At 41.8% G+C, this 16,088-nt stretch overlaps 1 protein-coding gene across 1 annotated transcript in view; it reads left to right on the forward strand.

Annotated features, from left to right (window-relative positions):
* LOC118001347 overlaps positions 1–16,088 on the forward strand; it is a 138,817-nt gene that overhangs the window by 24,981 nt on the left and 97,748 nt on the right. Inside the window, exons 8-12 of the mRNA XM_034991442.1 lie at positions 4,116–4,228; positions 4,612–4,747; positions 5,017–5,220; positions 8,199–8,391; positions 10,181–10,308. Of these exons, the coding sequence (XP_034847333.1) occupies positions 4,116–4,228; positions 4,612–4,747; positions 5,017–5,220; positions 8,199–8,391; positions 10,181–10,308 (774 nt within the window). The remainder of the gene's footprint in view (positions 1–4,115; positions 4,229–4,611; positions 4,748–5,016; positions 5,221–8,198; positions 8,392–10,180; positions 10,309–16,088) is intronic.

A 16,088-nucleotide genomic window follows, 5' to 3' on the forward strand; every position in this document is an offset into this window, starting at 1 on the left:
TATATATATATATATATATATATATATATATGGTATAATTTTGTGTTTTAGTTTTCTATATAAATTATCTGTCATACTCTATGGATATCTTTGTTAACTTGCCTTTTTCACTCAACAATATGTCTTAGAGATCTGTCTCTGTTGTTCTTTTTAATGCCTGCATTATATTTTATTATATACTACAGATCACACAGACACCTCCCTGTGGACACTTGTTGCCATTTTTTTTTTACCCCATTAGAAAGCATTCCTACTGAACTTTCTTGTACATGCCTCCTTGTGCACACATGTGTTTCTTTAGAGTAGATATTTAGAAGTGGATTTTCTGGGTCACTGACATGCACATTCAAAATTTTCCATAGATCCTGCTGAAGTGGTATACCATTTTTTCCCCTAACCAGAAACTTATGAGAGAACCTGCTTCCCACATTTTAACATTGAATATGTTTGTCTGAACATTGATAATGTTTGTAATGTTTCTATCACAGTTTGAATTGGCCCTTTATTTACCATTGGCATGTAAGGCTGGCTATTTTTTCTTTATACACAATTCTTTTTCCAGATTCACTTAAAGATCTGGGTTTAGGGGTAAAGAAAAAATATCAGATTTTCTTATCATTGTTAATTGAAGATAATTTATAACTAGAAAGAGAGAATTCTGGTCCAGAAAGACTGCATTTTTTTTTTCTTTCGGATATCCTTTTGGAAAAACTTAAAAATAATTTAACTATAGTCCTAATCAGAAGGAATAGACCAGCCAGCCCTGTGTGGATCCTCCCAAACCTCCCAAACTTGTATTATATCAAGTTACTCGTACCCAATGCCATTCCCCAAGAAAACACCTGTTTATTAAAATAGCTGTTTATGTACAGACATTAAGTGCTACTATTGACCATCATATTTCTGAAGATATGGTTTAAATTGGTCACTGTTCTTTAACTTTATGGAGTGCTGCAGTGGCAGAAAACACTATATCCTTTGCCTCTTCTTTTGCTTCTTCTCACTGGCCACACGGAGGAGAGGAGAAGGGGACAGCTGTTGTTTTCCCCGATCAGCGTTAACTGCTCCCCTCCATTTCCGGAGACAGAATGAGGACATGGTGTGTCCTCACAAAAATGCTGTTGTATACAGTAGTTCCAATGTGCAAGAAGTTCAGGGGAACAGAAAACACTTCTTTTCTGGTTTCCCTCATCAAATTCAATAGAACATTTAAAACACAAACATTTTCTGTTGACAATAATGACATGTATTTATCATACAAAATTTGGGAAATGTAGAAAAGCTCAAGGAAGAAAATAAAAATCAGCTGTAATTTTACCACCCAAATATAACCATAATATTTAACATATAGTTTCTATCCTTCTAGTCTTTTTATTCTGTGGATATACACAAATACGCTGTGGGGACATTTAGGAGGTGGGAAATACATTATAGACTTAGTTTCCCTCTGATTATTCCCTCCCCCACCCCACCCCCGCCACTCCACCTCCCACTCCACTGCCCCTGCCAGTTTCCCAGAAGAAAATGAGATTTGCAATCAGTGGAGATCTCGAAACTGTCAGAATACTGGCCAGGCCATGCTGGCAAAGACCCAGCTACCAAGTAGAGTAAATGTCAAAGGATTTACCTACCCAGGAAGACGGAACAAACGCAGGTGGTGTTGACATTCTGGCTTCTGGTCGGCCCCACTGCTTACCTGCACCATGTCCAGTCCTCTTAGGGGAGGACCCTCGTGCACTTCGGGTGTTTCCTAAGCAGCTGACGTTTGTGGGCTGTGGCTGGTTCTCTTTTTCCAGAGGGTGCTGGGCTCTCTCCCTCTACTCACCCAACCCGGTTGTGCCCCGCTCCTTTCTTCCCAGCCGCCTATGGGTCCAGCACTACTTCTGTGGCTTGCTCAGTTATACCTATTCATAGTGTCTTTCACCGTAACTTGATGTCACTTTCTCTTCCTCCCTCTGTAATTCTGGGTAATTTTAGAAGCACCTGGAAAAGTCACGATCCCATCAGAGAAAGGCTGTGGTTCTGAGCCTGCCCTCTGGAGCCACACCAGGCAAGGCTGAACTGCAACATAAGGGCACCAGAGACCTGGGACGCAGAAGTCTTCGGGAGAGCCCCTCTCACCCAAAATTCTGGGCCACATAGAAACTGCCAAGATTCAACTTCACTCATAGAGTAAATGCTTTCCTACAGATTTTCTACAAGTATCTGAGATTCTCTTAATTTGGGGATGATGATCTTGCATTTCTGTATGAAAGAACAGGAGTGCCTCATGTCACCTCCCAGGGTCTTTCCCAGTCCTAGGGTTGTGGGATGTTTACACGGAAATACACTGATGTGCCCACTTACCCAGAACAAACAGGAACTAACTCTACCCCCAGGCAGAATGGGAAGCCATTTCACGATACTCAATTAGACAACTTTTTCTCTCACCCACTCTTTCTAATATCCCTGCCCCCAATTTTCTTTTCTACTGCTTGTCATAAAGACCAATAGTGTATCTTTAGAGTCTTTGGTAGTGTATTAGTTAAAATTATATTTGGCTGTTGGTCATAATTAAACACAAAATAGCAGAGGATTAAAGGAGATGGGAATTTCTTTCTCTCTCCCTCATATTAAGATCCAGGGGGAGGAAGTACAGAGCTAGTGTGATGACTCTGTTCCATGGAGTCCTCAGGGACCCATGCTCCTTCTATCCTGGAGTTCCAACAGATGCAGCCTCCGTACCCGAGATCAACACCTGGTCTGAGATGGTGCTCCAGCGGTTACATTCATGTCCTAAGCAGTAGGATGGACAATGGGGGTGAGAAGCTGCCACTTCAGGGAAATTCCCAGAAGCTGCCACATGGCATTTTCACTTTCATTCCACTGACCAGAACTTAGTCACATATCTACACCTACCTGCAAAAGAGGCTTGGAAATGTCATCTCCATCTGGGTGGCCATGTGCCACAATAAATATTTAATTACTATAGGAAGAGAGGAAAATGGATCTTGGGGAACAACCAGCAGTTTTTGCCAGAAGGACTTTTGGGAATTCCAAGAACTATTAGAATATAAGTAACCCAAAGAGTGGGGTTCCAAGCTAACTCATTGCCACTCAGTGTTTTTGTGGGTATGGGCACCACTATGAAAGAGCGTTTCTTATGAGAATGGGGTATATGCCCAGGGACAGGCAAAGAGGGCAGCTAGGAAAGGGGCTGCCAGAGGACAAGGGGCAGGCTCATTCATCAATATCACCTTCTTCAAGTTTTTCCTAGAACTCTGCGTGTGTGACCTCATCCTGATTGACAACAGGAAAAATGCCCGTAGAAATAAACATAAACCACAAATTCTGTGATAGATCCTGCAGGGCTGACTGACTCCTGCAGTCCATGGGCAGGCAGGGAACTAGCATGTTTTGGGCACCTGTGAGGTGCCAATCACTATGTGCTAATTCTCACAGCAATTTATTTTCTATTATTATGGCATTTTATAAGTATGAAAACAGGATCAAGACTTTAAATAATTAGATCATATAGCTAAAAAGTAGAAAGAGGCATTTAATCCACTGATCTCTCTCAGCCTGGAACAAGGCTAGATTAGAGACATTCAAGGTTTCAAACATCTACAAATGTGTGTATCAACTTTTCATAAGTGAATCATGTAATAGGTGTGTGTGTGGGAGGGTGGTATTTAAAAGCTGTGAATAGGGCCATCTGGGTGGCTCAGTCGGTTAAGCATCTGCCTTCAGCTCGGGTCATGATCTCCAGGTCCTGGGATCAAGCCCCGCATCAGGCTTCCTGATGTCTGCTTCTCTCTCTCTCCCTCTGCCCCTCCCCAACACTCGTTCTCTCTGTCACTCTCAAATAAATAAACAAAATCTTAAAAAAAATAAAATAAAAGCTGTGAATAGTTTTGTAAAACAAAGACTAAATAATAATAAAAACAGTAGCCTCTAATTTATTTTAGAAATCCAGATTTTCATATGACACATTGCAATGGATCCAGATGCTCATCTGCTTGTTCATCTAAAGATGCCTTGGATCATGGGATTTAGTTTTGTGGTGACCCAACTGTGACTTTGTTAATGATATTGCAAATGTTTATGTAATTCAACTAATGCTACTTTTTTGATAGAATGAAAATATGAAGGAAGATGACCTTTCAATGGAACAAAATGAAAATTACCTAGCACAAATAAGTTGCTGCCAACATGCTGATGAGCCTATTAAGCAGAAAAAAGAGAAAGGGTAAAATTAAATCATGTTATTGCGGACTCAAAGAAATGGATTAAACCCAGTGGGGAAAACTGAGTGACTGATTAATAGGTGGGTTACATGTTAACTCAAAAATATTTGAAGCTGAAATAAAAGCAAGACTGTTAAAGCAGGTCAGACAACTAAATTAACGTTTCACCCTAGGACTGGGTTTTTCACAAGAGTGATTGCTAAGAGAAATTTCTTTTTATATTTATATATATGGAGTAATTATTTTTCATCTAATGCATTTTTAAAATGTAGCTACTGGTGAAACTCCCTTAAGTTAAATAAAATGACTTCAGTTTGGTGTATATGAATTTTCCGAACCACTTTGAGGTGAAAAGCATTCATTCTATTTTTCCTGTCCGCTAAAGGTACAGCTATGCAGTGGCCCTACAACTGCTGGGTTTGGATGGTGGGACTGGGCCCAGTGATAGGGATCCTGTCCTGATGAGAGGGACCTACTTGTCCTTTCTGTATCTGCGCCACCTGCGAATCAGGGAGCTGCAGGTATGTGGATGGCATGGCACACTGGCTTCAGGCATCTGGAATGTTTGGTTGTCTACCAAGGTGGCTTTCCTGCTATTCCAGTAGCAACACATTTTTACACTTTGTTCTTTGTTCTGATTTTTCCACAAAATCAGGCCTTTCTGGGGGGTGGTGTGTTTCTCTCTCAGCAGTGGAGTTGACTTGACAACTTCCAGGGCCCCATTCAGTTTTATTCTGTTGTGTGGGGTGAGCAAAGGGCAGGGTCCTGACCTGGTCTTTCTCTGTTTCAGCGCACCTGTCTAGGAATTCTGAACTACTTCAGATCTGTTGAGCGAACACTGACAATCAACACTTCAGGCCTTACCTTGGTTGCAGGGAGTCTGGTCCCTACCATAGAAGATAGCTCCTGGGTAAATAGGGCCACAGGAGGCTTGGGCACCTTGCAAGGCATAGGAGCTCACCACTATGTCCATGGGACAGCCACCGAGCACAAGGTGAGGTTAAGGTTCTGCTGAGAGTTTTTTCTGCCTTGGTTATCCTGTCTCCCAAGACACCTTCTTCTTAGCACCTGGAATCAGTTAACATGATGGAGTAACAGATGGGGGTTTCTTAGGGATATGGCTTTTTAGAAAAGTTCAGTGTCCACTTGAGAGTAGGACACAGGCAGAGAGGACTCTAACAGCAACCCTGGAGGCTGCAATAGGAAAGAAGGCATTTCAGCTAGGCCCCACCCAACAGCAAGGCACTAGGAAGTGCCAAATCATCTGACATATTTAATGTCTGTCTCTTTCCACTAAAGAGTTCCATGATGGCAGGGATTTGTGCCAATTTTGTTTACTGCTGTATCCTTAGTGCCTAGAACAGTGCTAGTAAATTCACTGATCAGAACATTTGTGGAATGAATGAGTGAATGAAGAGATGAATGAATGACAGGCTCACAGCCTGTGGGAGTAGATGAGCCAACAGTCTAGTATGGCCATGAGCTGAGTGCTATAATGGAGTTAGACAAGTCATGGGGAGAAGCACTCAGCTCTGCATGGAGTTGTAAGGAAGGCTTCCAGAGAGGTGTTATTAGAATGGACTCTTGATAGGGTAGGTACTTACCAAGGAAAGAGGAGGTGAGGGATGGAAGGGCCAGTATGTATGAGGCCCAGAGGCATGAAGAGCTCTGCCCATTCAGAAGAGGGCCAGGCCCAGGTCCATCAGGATGGACGTATGGAGACAGTGGAAGGAAATGAGGTACAAGAGGTTGGCAGGGGCCAGATTGTGCTCAGCCTTGAAAAGTACACCTAGAAACTCCTAGATTTGTTCTAGTGAAAGCTAATAACAGCTTGGACTAGGATGGTGAGTGGTGGAGATGGAGAGAAGTGATGGATTTGAGAGATAGGAAGTCAAATTGACAGGAGTTAGTGATAGACTGGACATGTAGGGTGAGGCAGTAGGTGTCAGGAATGATTCATGCAAGAGGAAGTGGCTTTGTGGTGGTGATATTTACTAAAATGGGGAAGTTGGAGATGGCCTAGGTTTGTGGGAGAAGACCACATGATTTGATCATGTTAAATTTGAGGGGTCTTTGAGATGCCCAGGAACAGATGGCAAATAGGTCATTGGATATGTGGGTCTAGAGCTCTAGGAGGTCTGGATTACAGTTATCAATTAGGGAGTAAATGGTCCCTAATCTCAGCTGTGAAAGTGTACTATCTCCTAAGGAAGGAGTATAAGAGGAAAAGATGAGGCCCTAAGACTGGGGCTTAAGTGTGTCTACTATTTAATGACCTGACAGAGAAAAATACACCTCAGGGATGGCTGGAAAGCTGGTGAGAGCAAGGAGAATGTGGAGTCCCAGCAGGCCAGGGAAGTGAGTGAGTCAAGAAGCAGGGAGAGCAAAACTGTGTCACATGCTCCTGAGACATTACATAAGATGACTAAAGAAAGTCTGCTGGATGTGGAGAAAAGATCACTGTTTTTCTTAGTGAAAGTGGTTTGTTTTGATGGAGATAGGAGCTGGATGGGAATGAGTGAGGAGTAGGAGGTGAGGAAACGGGGACAGTGAATGCAGATCCCGTCTTGGGAGTTGGATCATAAGGAGGAGGAGAGACCAAAGATGGGACCTGGGGGGGGCAAGAGGGATGTGAGCATGTTTCAGTGTCAGTTGAGAAATAGCTGGTTGAGAGGAATTGGGTATCCAAGAAGGAGAAGGGATGCTTCAGAGGTGGGATGGAATGGCCACAGAGAAGGAGAGCAGAGTCATTCCCTATAGTACAGGAGGAAGCAGGAGGAGAGAGGCGTGGGTGCACTGGCTTTATGGGGGCGGGGGTGGACAAGTGGTGGGGGGCTTCTGCTGAGACAGAGTGAAGACTAGGCGTGGGTTGGGGGTGAATTCAGAGTCTTGGCAAGGGTGAAGTTTGGAATTATGAGAATTATTATTAGAATAATGATTCTCAGGATGCAATAATTCCTCAGTCATTTAAGAAAAAGTGTGATTGGAATACCCAGATTACTTACATTAGTTTTCTAGAGCTGTCATATCAAAACACCACAAAGTGAGAGGCTCATAACAACTGGCAGAGAACTTTATTCTGTCATAGTTCTAGTTGTCACAAGCCCAAAATCAAGGTGTCAGCAGGGCCATGCTCCCTCTGAAGTCTCCAGGAGAAGTTCCTTCCTTGTCTCTCCTAGCATCTGGTCCTTGCTAATAATCCTGGGTGTTACGTGGCATTCCTTGGCTTGTAGATGCCTCACTCCCATCTCAGTCTCCGTCCTCACATGGCCTTCTCCCCCATGTATCTATCTCCACATTTTCCTCTTTCTATAAGAACATCAGTCATTGGATTAGGGCCTCCCTAATCCAGTATGACCTCATCTTAACCTATATATATCTGCAAAGACTCCATTTCCATATCTGGTCACATTCACAGGTTTCAGGTGGACAGGAATTTTGGGGGGATGCTATTCAATTCAGTATATTACTAAGACATGAGATTGTATTAATGTATTCTTAAAGTATTTGTATAATTAAAATAAAAAATCTTCAACAGTTAATGTTTATAGATCTCAAGTGCTTCATCAGCACAGTGTCACATACTCCCTTTAACAACCTTTGTGGTATCTCCACTGTCCCCATGTTACGGATGGGGAAACAGAGGCTAAGAGTAGCTGAGTGACTTGCCTGAGACACAGGCACTCTGACTTCAGAGAACACCTATAACACTCAGCTCTATTGCCTGCCTTTTTCCAGGTAGCCCTGAATTAATCAGAAAGAACTTCATCAGCTACTTGTCTATCTCACCACCCTTCCCTGCCAACACTCTTTGCTAATATCTCCTTCTTTACATGCAGCGCTTTATACATGCGGCAGGTACAGCTCCATGCTGACAGCCCATTGCATGAGAGCAGAAGCCTGCCATTTGGGCTGGCAAAATATAGCTCTCCCTTCTCCGGTAACTTCTGGGTTCGGCTTTCTTTTCCCCAGGTCCACAGTGTCCAGTTCATGGAATTCTCGGAAGTGGAGAACCAGGATGACTACTACAGCATGGACGCTGCTTGCCTCTACACGCAGGACCAGCGTGGAGTACATATCATGTATGATGAAGCCTTGAGTGATCTGAAGGAGCTAGAGGCAGAACTGCTGCTTGTGGCCAGCCATTACATTGAGAAAGGAAAAGGTCAGAAGTCAGCCAGCCAAACAAACAATAAACACTAAGGGCTCCATTTAACACCTTCCACCTCAAAATATAAATGCATATCCAAGAGTATGTGAAAATTCAGTAAGCACATACACCTCCGCAATATATACCTTCTTTAGAAAAGATACGGTTCTGTTTCCAGCTCAAGTCCCTCTTCTTGTTGGAGACTGTAACTATTCTTTCAAAGCTTGATTATAATTCTTACTGTTGTTTAGACTCTACTCGTTCCTCAGTGGCATTTCTGCATTACTCACTGGGTGCAAGTGGTGTCATGCTGGGCCCTGAGGGAAGCAAAGTAAGCAAGTGAAGGTAATGATTTTTTTTCCCCTAAGTGACAAAAAAAAGTGATTGACCTTGGGCAGACAGCAGTTAGAAGCAGACACATCCCTGGGTTCCTGACAAAAAACCACCAGGACGCAAGAAGTTCTGGGTAGAAAAATGCCAGATAAGCACCAAAGGGAGAAATCATTACTCAGGGTAATCAAATAACCTATAATATGTATTCTCTATTTCCTTTTGGCACCACTCAAATGTATCCAATTTTAGAAATAGGTGAGGAAAGAATAATCCTTTTGGAATAATGTGACAACACCAGCATTATATTTGGAAAGAGCTTAAAATTTCTAGAGATATTGCAACACCTAAAGGGAAATTTAGCAAGGGCTTGTGCTATTTTGTAATTATGTAGATGGTAATGAAGAATCATTCCTTTTCATATTGATATAAAATGCTGCTCAAAGAACGTTTGACAATTAACCTTTCTGAGCCAGGCAGAATTAACTTAACGTTGGCTTGAACTCCTCTTTGCCACAGACCACTGGGTGTCTGAATCATGGGATGCAGTGATGGCATCCAACATTCTACAGCATTTAATTTCGGCTTTTGGCTTTTATCTTTACTGGTTATTCTACATACTAATGCATTGTTTCTATTGATATTCATTTGTAATCCCATGCAACCATTTCAAGCTGCTAAGAATTTAATTTGATTGAAACAGTCAGTAGTCATTAGCCACACAGCATCCTTCAACTGAGCTAGGAAGTATGTAGTCATCCATTGTGAAATGATTTCCCAACTGCTACTAGAGAAATTCCTGATCAAAGTCTTTCTCTTGTTCAGTACCCATCATACGTGTGATAATTCCTGAACTTAAAGTTCAGTCCCTGAAAATTTCCTCTTTTTTGATATTTCGTTCTGAAATAGACCACTCAAAAATTAAAAGCAATAATCATGCTGATACTGAAAGTTAACATTAATGTAGTGGGAAAATATTTTAGCAGAATAATAACAATGATTACCTTTGTTGATTTCAGTTAATAATTAACATAATTAAGGAATATCTTAGAAACTTCTCTAAAGAGTTTTTCCTTGGCTAGCATCATTTGAAATAGCAGGTTAAACTAGGTTTATTGTTAAACCACCGAGGACCTGTTTTTAGAGAAGGAGAAATGTATGTTTTGCCTTTAAATTATATGTCTGAGGACATTTTAGTGAAGATTTCGTATTAACTGAATTTTGGTTACATTTCTAAAATTAGTCTTTAAAACTAAAATTAAAGAGTAAAAACAAAAACCTCTACTGACTTAGAAGTCAACAAGTATGTCCCAGTCTTTGCCAATGGCTCTCCAGCTGATTCTTAGGAATCCCTGTGACTGTATCAGTGTTTTCATTCCTGAGATGGAGCTGACAGTTGAAGGGCTGCTTTTCTAATAAGAATAGCTTTGTGGAAAGGCCTGTCTCTGGTCATTCTCATCCCCTTCTCTCCCAGGTCACAAAGAGGGCAACGAGTCAAATACTGGCCAGGACTGGGGATGGGCCCATGCAAGTGTGGATAGATTTGCTGTGCTGTATGACATGTGGACTTGGGAAGCAGCCCTTCTAGAAAACAAGCGTCAGGTATTTTTCCCTAGAAAACAAAACATCTGTTAAACATTCTTACAAAACCCAGTACTGAAAAAACAAAAACGAAAAAACTCAGTGGGTCTTTTAGGGGTCTATTAGGCTCCTAATAAAGTAAATAATTATTTTATTTAAATCGTCTCAGCTAGTTGTAAGGATGTGAATAATACATTTTATTTTCTTTACTGTGGTTCCTTTTAATAAGAAATAAAATGGGAAGGATACCTCTTTATCTTACAGGCATAATTTGTTAGAGGGCTGTATAATTTAGGCTTTTATGTGTGTGTTTAGTGAGAATGCGTGATGGTTCCATTCACATTCATTGTCCTGTCAGGGACAAACCTCACTCTGTGAAACACAAACTGACCTTGTTAGAGTCTTTAGAAATACACCACACGGGGGGCAAGCAGTTGGGCAAGGTATGTGCTCAGTGCAGCAAGTTCTGAGGGTAAGTTTAAAGCAATGAAACAGAAGTTTGCTAAATTCATCATCATATCATCAATGGCTTATATCCTAGTAATAAATGAAACACTGCTCTTCATTTGTGTCCTTGGCATGGATTATGAACCCCTCTGATGATCACCAATTGTTAGGAGTTTATTCATCAGACATTAAGTATCTACTCTGCACCAGGTACTATTCCAGACATTAGGAACCTATGGATAAATAAGAGAAGATAATCTGTCTTTAAGGAATTTCTAGTCTATAGAAGTTGATCCAATCTCTTAAGTAAAAATTACAACCCAGTGACTAACAGCTTACAACTGAGGCACATGCAAGATCCCCGGAGACCACAGTGGAGGGAGCGATTTGCCCTGTGGGGGGCTATCAGAGTAAAGGCAATGTTGGCAAATCTTCTCAGAGGAGTAGATATTTAATCCTGTTCCTAAGAGATGAGGAAGATGTTGTCGGTCAGAGAAGGAAAAAATTCTTAAGTGGAGGAAACTGCATTAGCGATGTCAGGGAGGTATAAAATGGGGATGGCGAGTTTGGGGAACAAGAAGGCTAGTATGACTAGGCGCTAAAGGCATGATGAGAAACGAGCTGACTATGTGTTTGGGTGCAGCTGTGAAAGGCCTGCTAATCCATGCTACATTTACAGTGTATTTTATAAGCAAAGAAGAGCCACTGGTGAGTTTCAGGAAGGGAGAAATACGATCATGGCTCTGTTTTCAACAGCTGCTCGGGTATTAGTGTGGAGAATGGATTGGATAGAGCTCCTGCAGAGAACAAGTGCCCTTATTGCAACAGTGACCCGGAGAGGTAGGAGGGGACCTACACCAAGGATGGAAGAGTCAGAACAGGAGGGAGGGGTAAACTCGAGAAGTCTTTGTAGAAGTGGACATGGCAGGATTTGAAGACTGGATGGTGGGGTGAGAGAGTAAGGAATTAAAAATGACTTTCTTAGGGTCAGGGAGGAGGCTACTAACTGAAATGGAATGCAGGAGGAGGGGCACTTTAGAGGGGAAGATAGTGCTGAGTCTGTGGCAACAAGCATGTGAGGAGAGCTTGCTAAAACAGGTGTGACTGTTTTGTGGGAGCTGGAGGTTTGAAGGTCAGGAGCAGGTATGAGCTGAGAGTGAACATTGAACCACAGTAATGAATCAAATGACTAGGAAAAGCCAGAGATGTCTGAGATGCAGCCCTGGGTAACACTTAAATTGTAGGGGAAGGTCCTAGAACAAGAATCCACAAGAGGAGTAAGAGGAAGCCAAAGAAACTGGAGAAAAAAGGAAGGAATAGTGTGATGAAAGCCACTAGGGGGAAAAAAAACCATTTTAACCAACTGAGCCAGCCAGGCGCCCAAAAAAAAACCATTTTAATTAGGAGAGGATAGTTAGTAGTGTGGAGTGCAGCAAAACATCAAGAAAGATGACGCCTAAACACCAGGCAGTGGGGTCAGTCACCAGGGTCATTGCCAGGTTCATAGGACTCTCAGAAGAGGTATGGGGGTGGAAGCCACCTTACAGCGCACTATGATGTGGTCAGAAGATGGGGAAGTGGAAATGTTTTCTTTGAACTGTTTTTCTAGTAGATTAGATGGTTTACCATTTCGTCTACTTTCTGGTCTATTACTCATAGAGATGTAGGTCACCCAATTTTTGAAAACACCTGGCTGGGCTTAAAGGGTGGGAGCCTTGGGCTTTGAATACTGTTCCTCTTTTCAAGGGGAACTGGCCTTTACAGAGTTTGCATCTGCAACCTTGATCTGCCAATTAGAAACTTACTTTGATCAACTAAGTGAGAGATCTAGACTCAGAGTGTAATAATTGAAAAGGCTACATTAAAGGTAAATAAGACAGAATCCCTAAACTCAACAAGTTTGTTGGTCCAGACATGAGTTTTAAACAGCCCCCCTTTTCTGGACTCTCTCTCCCCACCTTCCCTTTCAGTGCTCCTAGGCCTCCTATGGAGGCCCCGGACAGGACTCAATGGCAATAGAAGAATAGAAGGGCAAAGAGGACTGAAAAACAAACCAATTTCTCTACACTTTGGCCCATGCTTCATTCTGTGCTAAACTACCAGGGCTGTCCACTAGTTTCTTCTACGGTAAATGAAATTATTTTAACTTAAAAAAAAAAAATCATTGGGGCGCCTGGGTGGCTCAGTCGTTAAGCATCTGCCTTCGGCTCAGGTCATGATCCCAGGGTCCTGGGGTGGAGCCCCACATCGGGTTCCTTGCTCGGCGGGAAGCCTGCTTCTCCCTCCCCCACTCCCCCTGCTTGTGTTCCTGCTCTCGCTGTCTCTCTCTGTCAAATAAATAAATAAAATCTTAAAAAAAAAAATCATTGAATATGTCTCCCTCCTTCCTCACCCTGACAATAAGTTCTCTATAGAAACTGAGCTATCTGTGCCAAAACTGTAAAATGTGGCCTTCTAAATCAGAAATTCTGTCAAAAGAGCCTATTTTTAATGGATAAACCATATTTTTATCTAGAGTACAATTGATTTCTCCCAGTACTGATTCTACTGCCAAGTTTGCTCAGCTGTTTTTGATTGTTAAATATATTGGAATCACTAGAGTTAAGAATTGTTCAAACACACTGGGTTGTCTTAAATCCTTAAGGTAACCATATTATGTATAAATGTTCATAAAACTAGAGCTGATGTGAATTTAAGTGGATTAAGGAACTCTTAGAGAAGCCAGGCATCAGCTGTACAGGCCGCTAAGTGACACGTGCCCCAAATGCTAATTCTGTCTACAGCCACCAGAGGACACATTTTTGGGGTAGTTTGAATTAGTGTTTGGAGCACTAAAAAAAAAAAAAAAAAATCTGACAAATTGTGCCTAGCATTGATTTTCTGTTTTGCACTTTCATTTGACCTAAAATGCTATTTTTTTTAAGTTTCTTAAGTCTCAGAAATATAAAAAGTTTGAGGTAAAAATAATACAAACACAGGTTTGAGATTATTCATTTTGACTTCTTTTTTTTTTTCTATTTTCTCCAATATTTGAGACCTCCCGTCAGTGTGTACCACATATTATTTTGCCTGAGAGTTGGCCCTTGACACACACAGGTGACATTTGACAGGCTAGGAAGATTTCTTAGACAAATACCAGCCCAGAGTTTAAATGGAAATGGGCCAGTTAGCAAACAGATCATAAATAGAACTTGTAAGGCGGAAAGATCATGGTCTTACCCCCTGTTGGGAAAGAATTAACAATACAATTATGCAAGGGCCCATCTGAGAGCATCTCGAGGTTGAGGCCAATGCTTGAGAAAGCCTTCTCAGTGTAAAAAGAGAGCCACTTTTTACCTTTTCAAAAGCTAGGGCTGCCAAGTAAGATATGACAATATCTGGGACATAATTATACTAAAAAAGTTGTTGTTTATCAGAAATTCAAATGTACTAGATGACCTGTATGTTTTTTGTTAAATTGGGCAATCCTATGAACAACACAAGTGAGCTTGGCATTTTAGTGCCAACCTCTGCAACCTGGTATCAGCAGATTGAAATCACTGGCAAGAACCCTCCCCCATGAACTTCTGCCAAATAGCCAAACAATAGGACTCTTTGTACAAAAAAAACAGGTCAAGGCATACAAATACTATAAACCGGCTCCTGGGATTGCCTTGGCCCAGTCAAAAAGGCTCAAGTTAGTCCAGAATGATTTAGGGAAGTGATTGTTTCTTTCCTAATCTCCCCCCCTAGGCTATTGAGTGACACCGGTCTTACCTATCACTCCTTCATTTCTGCTTTGTCTTCTACTATTTAATAATTGAATGCTATTCTAGAGTAGAGCTCAGCGGAGGGAACAGGTAATTTAGACCACCCTGCTTGCTTCATAGGCCTGGCAATCTCCACCTTCCTTCATTTCGCATTCTGAGATATGTGAGTTTCTAACCTGTGGAGCGAGTTGTGTGTTCTGAGCTTTTGGCCTCCTTTAGTGTTTTCCTTTTTGTGCTAAGGTTGACCTAAGGTCCCTTAGACCAATGTTTCCCAAAGGGTATCCTGCAAAACCCGATGCTAAATAAAGTACCCGAGGCTCTCCGTCCTTGTGCTTTAGCATTGAAGGCCAGATACTGGACATCTGTTAATAAGGCAGTATTTGATTCCTGGTCTGCTATTGATTCTCGAGTGTTTACCTCATTTGGGAGCCTTGGAAGCCATGAATGGCAAGATGGAGACACTCCTGGCTTTTCCTGCCACGTGGGTCCTTTACTCCCCTTTGCCTCCTGCACTGTTGCCATCTGTATTCAAGTGGTGCTTGCACCTTCTCAGTTCTTTCTGGTTTTGCATTCTTAGCTCTGGACTCCACACAAAGAGAGGGGCTTTTATCTCCTTTTAGGAAATTTCTTAGTTTGTTAAGATGAGGGCTGATTTCCTGGCCTCAAGCCACTGGGAAGACCAACACCCAAGGAAACAAGACACACTCTTTCTCTGATGCACGTCAGAGTGTGCTAGGCTGTCAGGTTGGTAGAAATTGCAACCTCAACAATTCACTCCTTGCTGCCAATTAAATGCACACACTGGGCAAGCCTATGTGACTTTGGTAATAAGGCTACAATGACAGCTGACACCTTCCAGAAGAGTAAAGCCTCCATAAGAGGAGCTAGTGAAAGAGGACTGGGGAGGGATCTCTTGATCTAAACCCTGGAGGGAGGATGTGTTGGATTAGATCCGCAGAGGAAAGGAATTTGTTCTGTTGTGAAATGAATGGAATAAAGCCTCAGAAGCTTCCAGTCAGAGCCGATTTATCCATCAGGCAATGTGGACTCAGTGTTTAGGATCTAAGAGCTTTGCAGGTACCACTGAAAATGTTTGCAATTTGAGGAAAAACACATGCATTACTCCGAAATATGAAAAGAAAATAAAAAATTGTTATCAATAAATGCTTAATTACATGTCAGTAAAATGTAAAAACATTGTAACTGAGCACTTATAAACCTCTCATTGCATTTGAAAATTTATAGCTCAGATCTTCTCACTTCATAAGAACCTCTGAGTATATACTGCCCAGAAATCAGAGCCAATCACTAATTCAATGTGTTGCTTGTAGCCAAATAACTTGAAAAGCAAAATTATGAATATCATTTAACATTTTTACAGGAAAGAATTTGATTGAGATGTGAGCACGTCTTAATGTATTTGATATAATGTGGGACAGGCCTGAACAGTAGTTACACTGTTCAGAACTGCTTATCTTGCCCTTAGGTCCCTGTTTGGGATTCCAGCTCAGTGATCTCTGAAGAGCATTTTTCCGATTAGCACCATGACTAATTACACAAAAACAGAATTTATACACAGAACATAAATTCTTAAGGTCACAGACA

Source organism: Mirounga leonina, unplaced genomic scaffold (genome assembly GCF_011800145.1).
Source record: "Mirounga leonina isolate KUSES-001 unplaced genomic scaffold, KU_Mleo_1.0 Mir_53, whole genome shotgun sequence".
NCBI lineage: Eukaryota > Metazoa > Chordata > Mammalia > Carnivora > Phocidae > Mirounga > Mirounga leonina.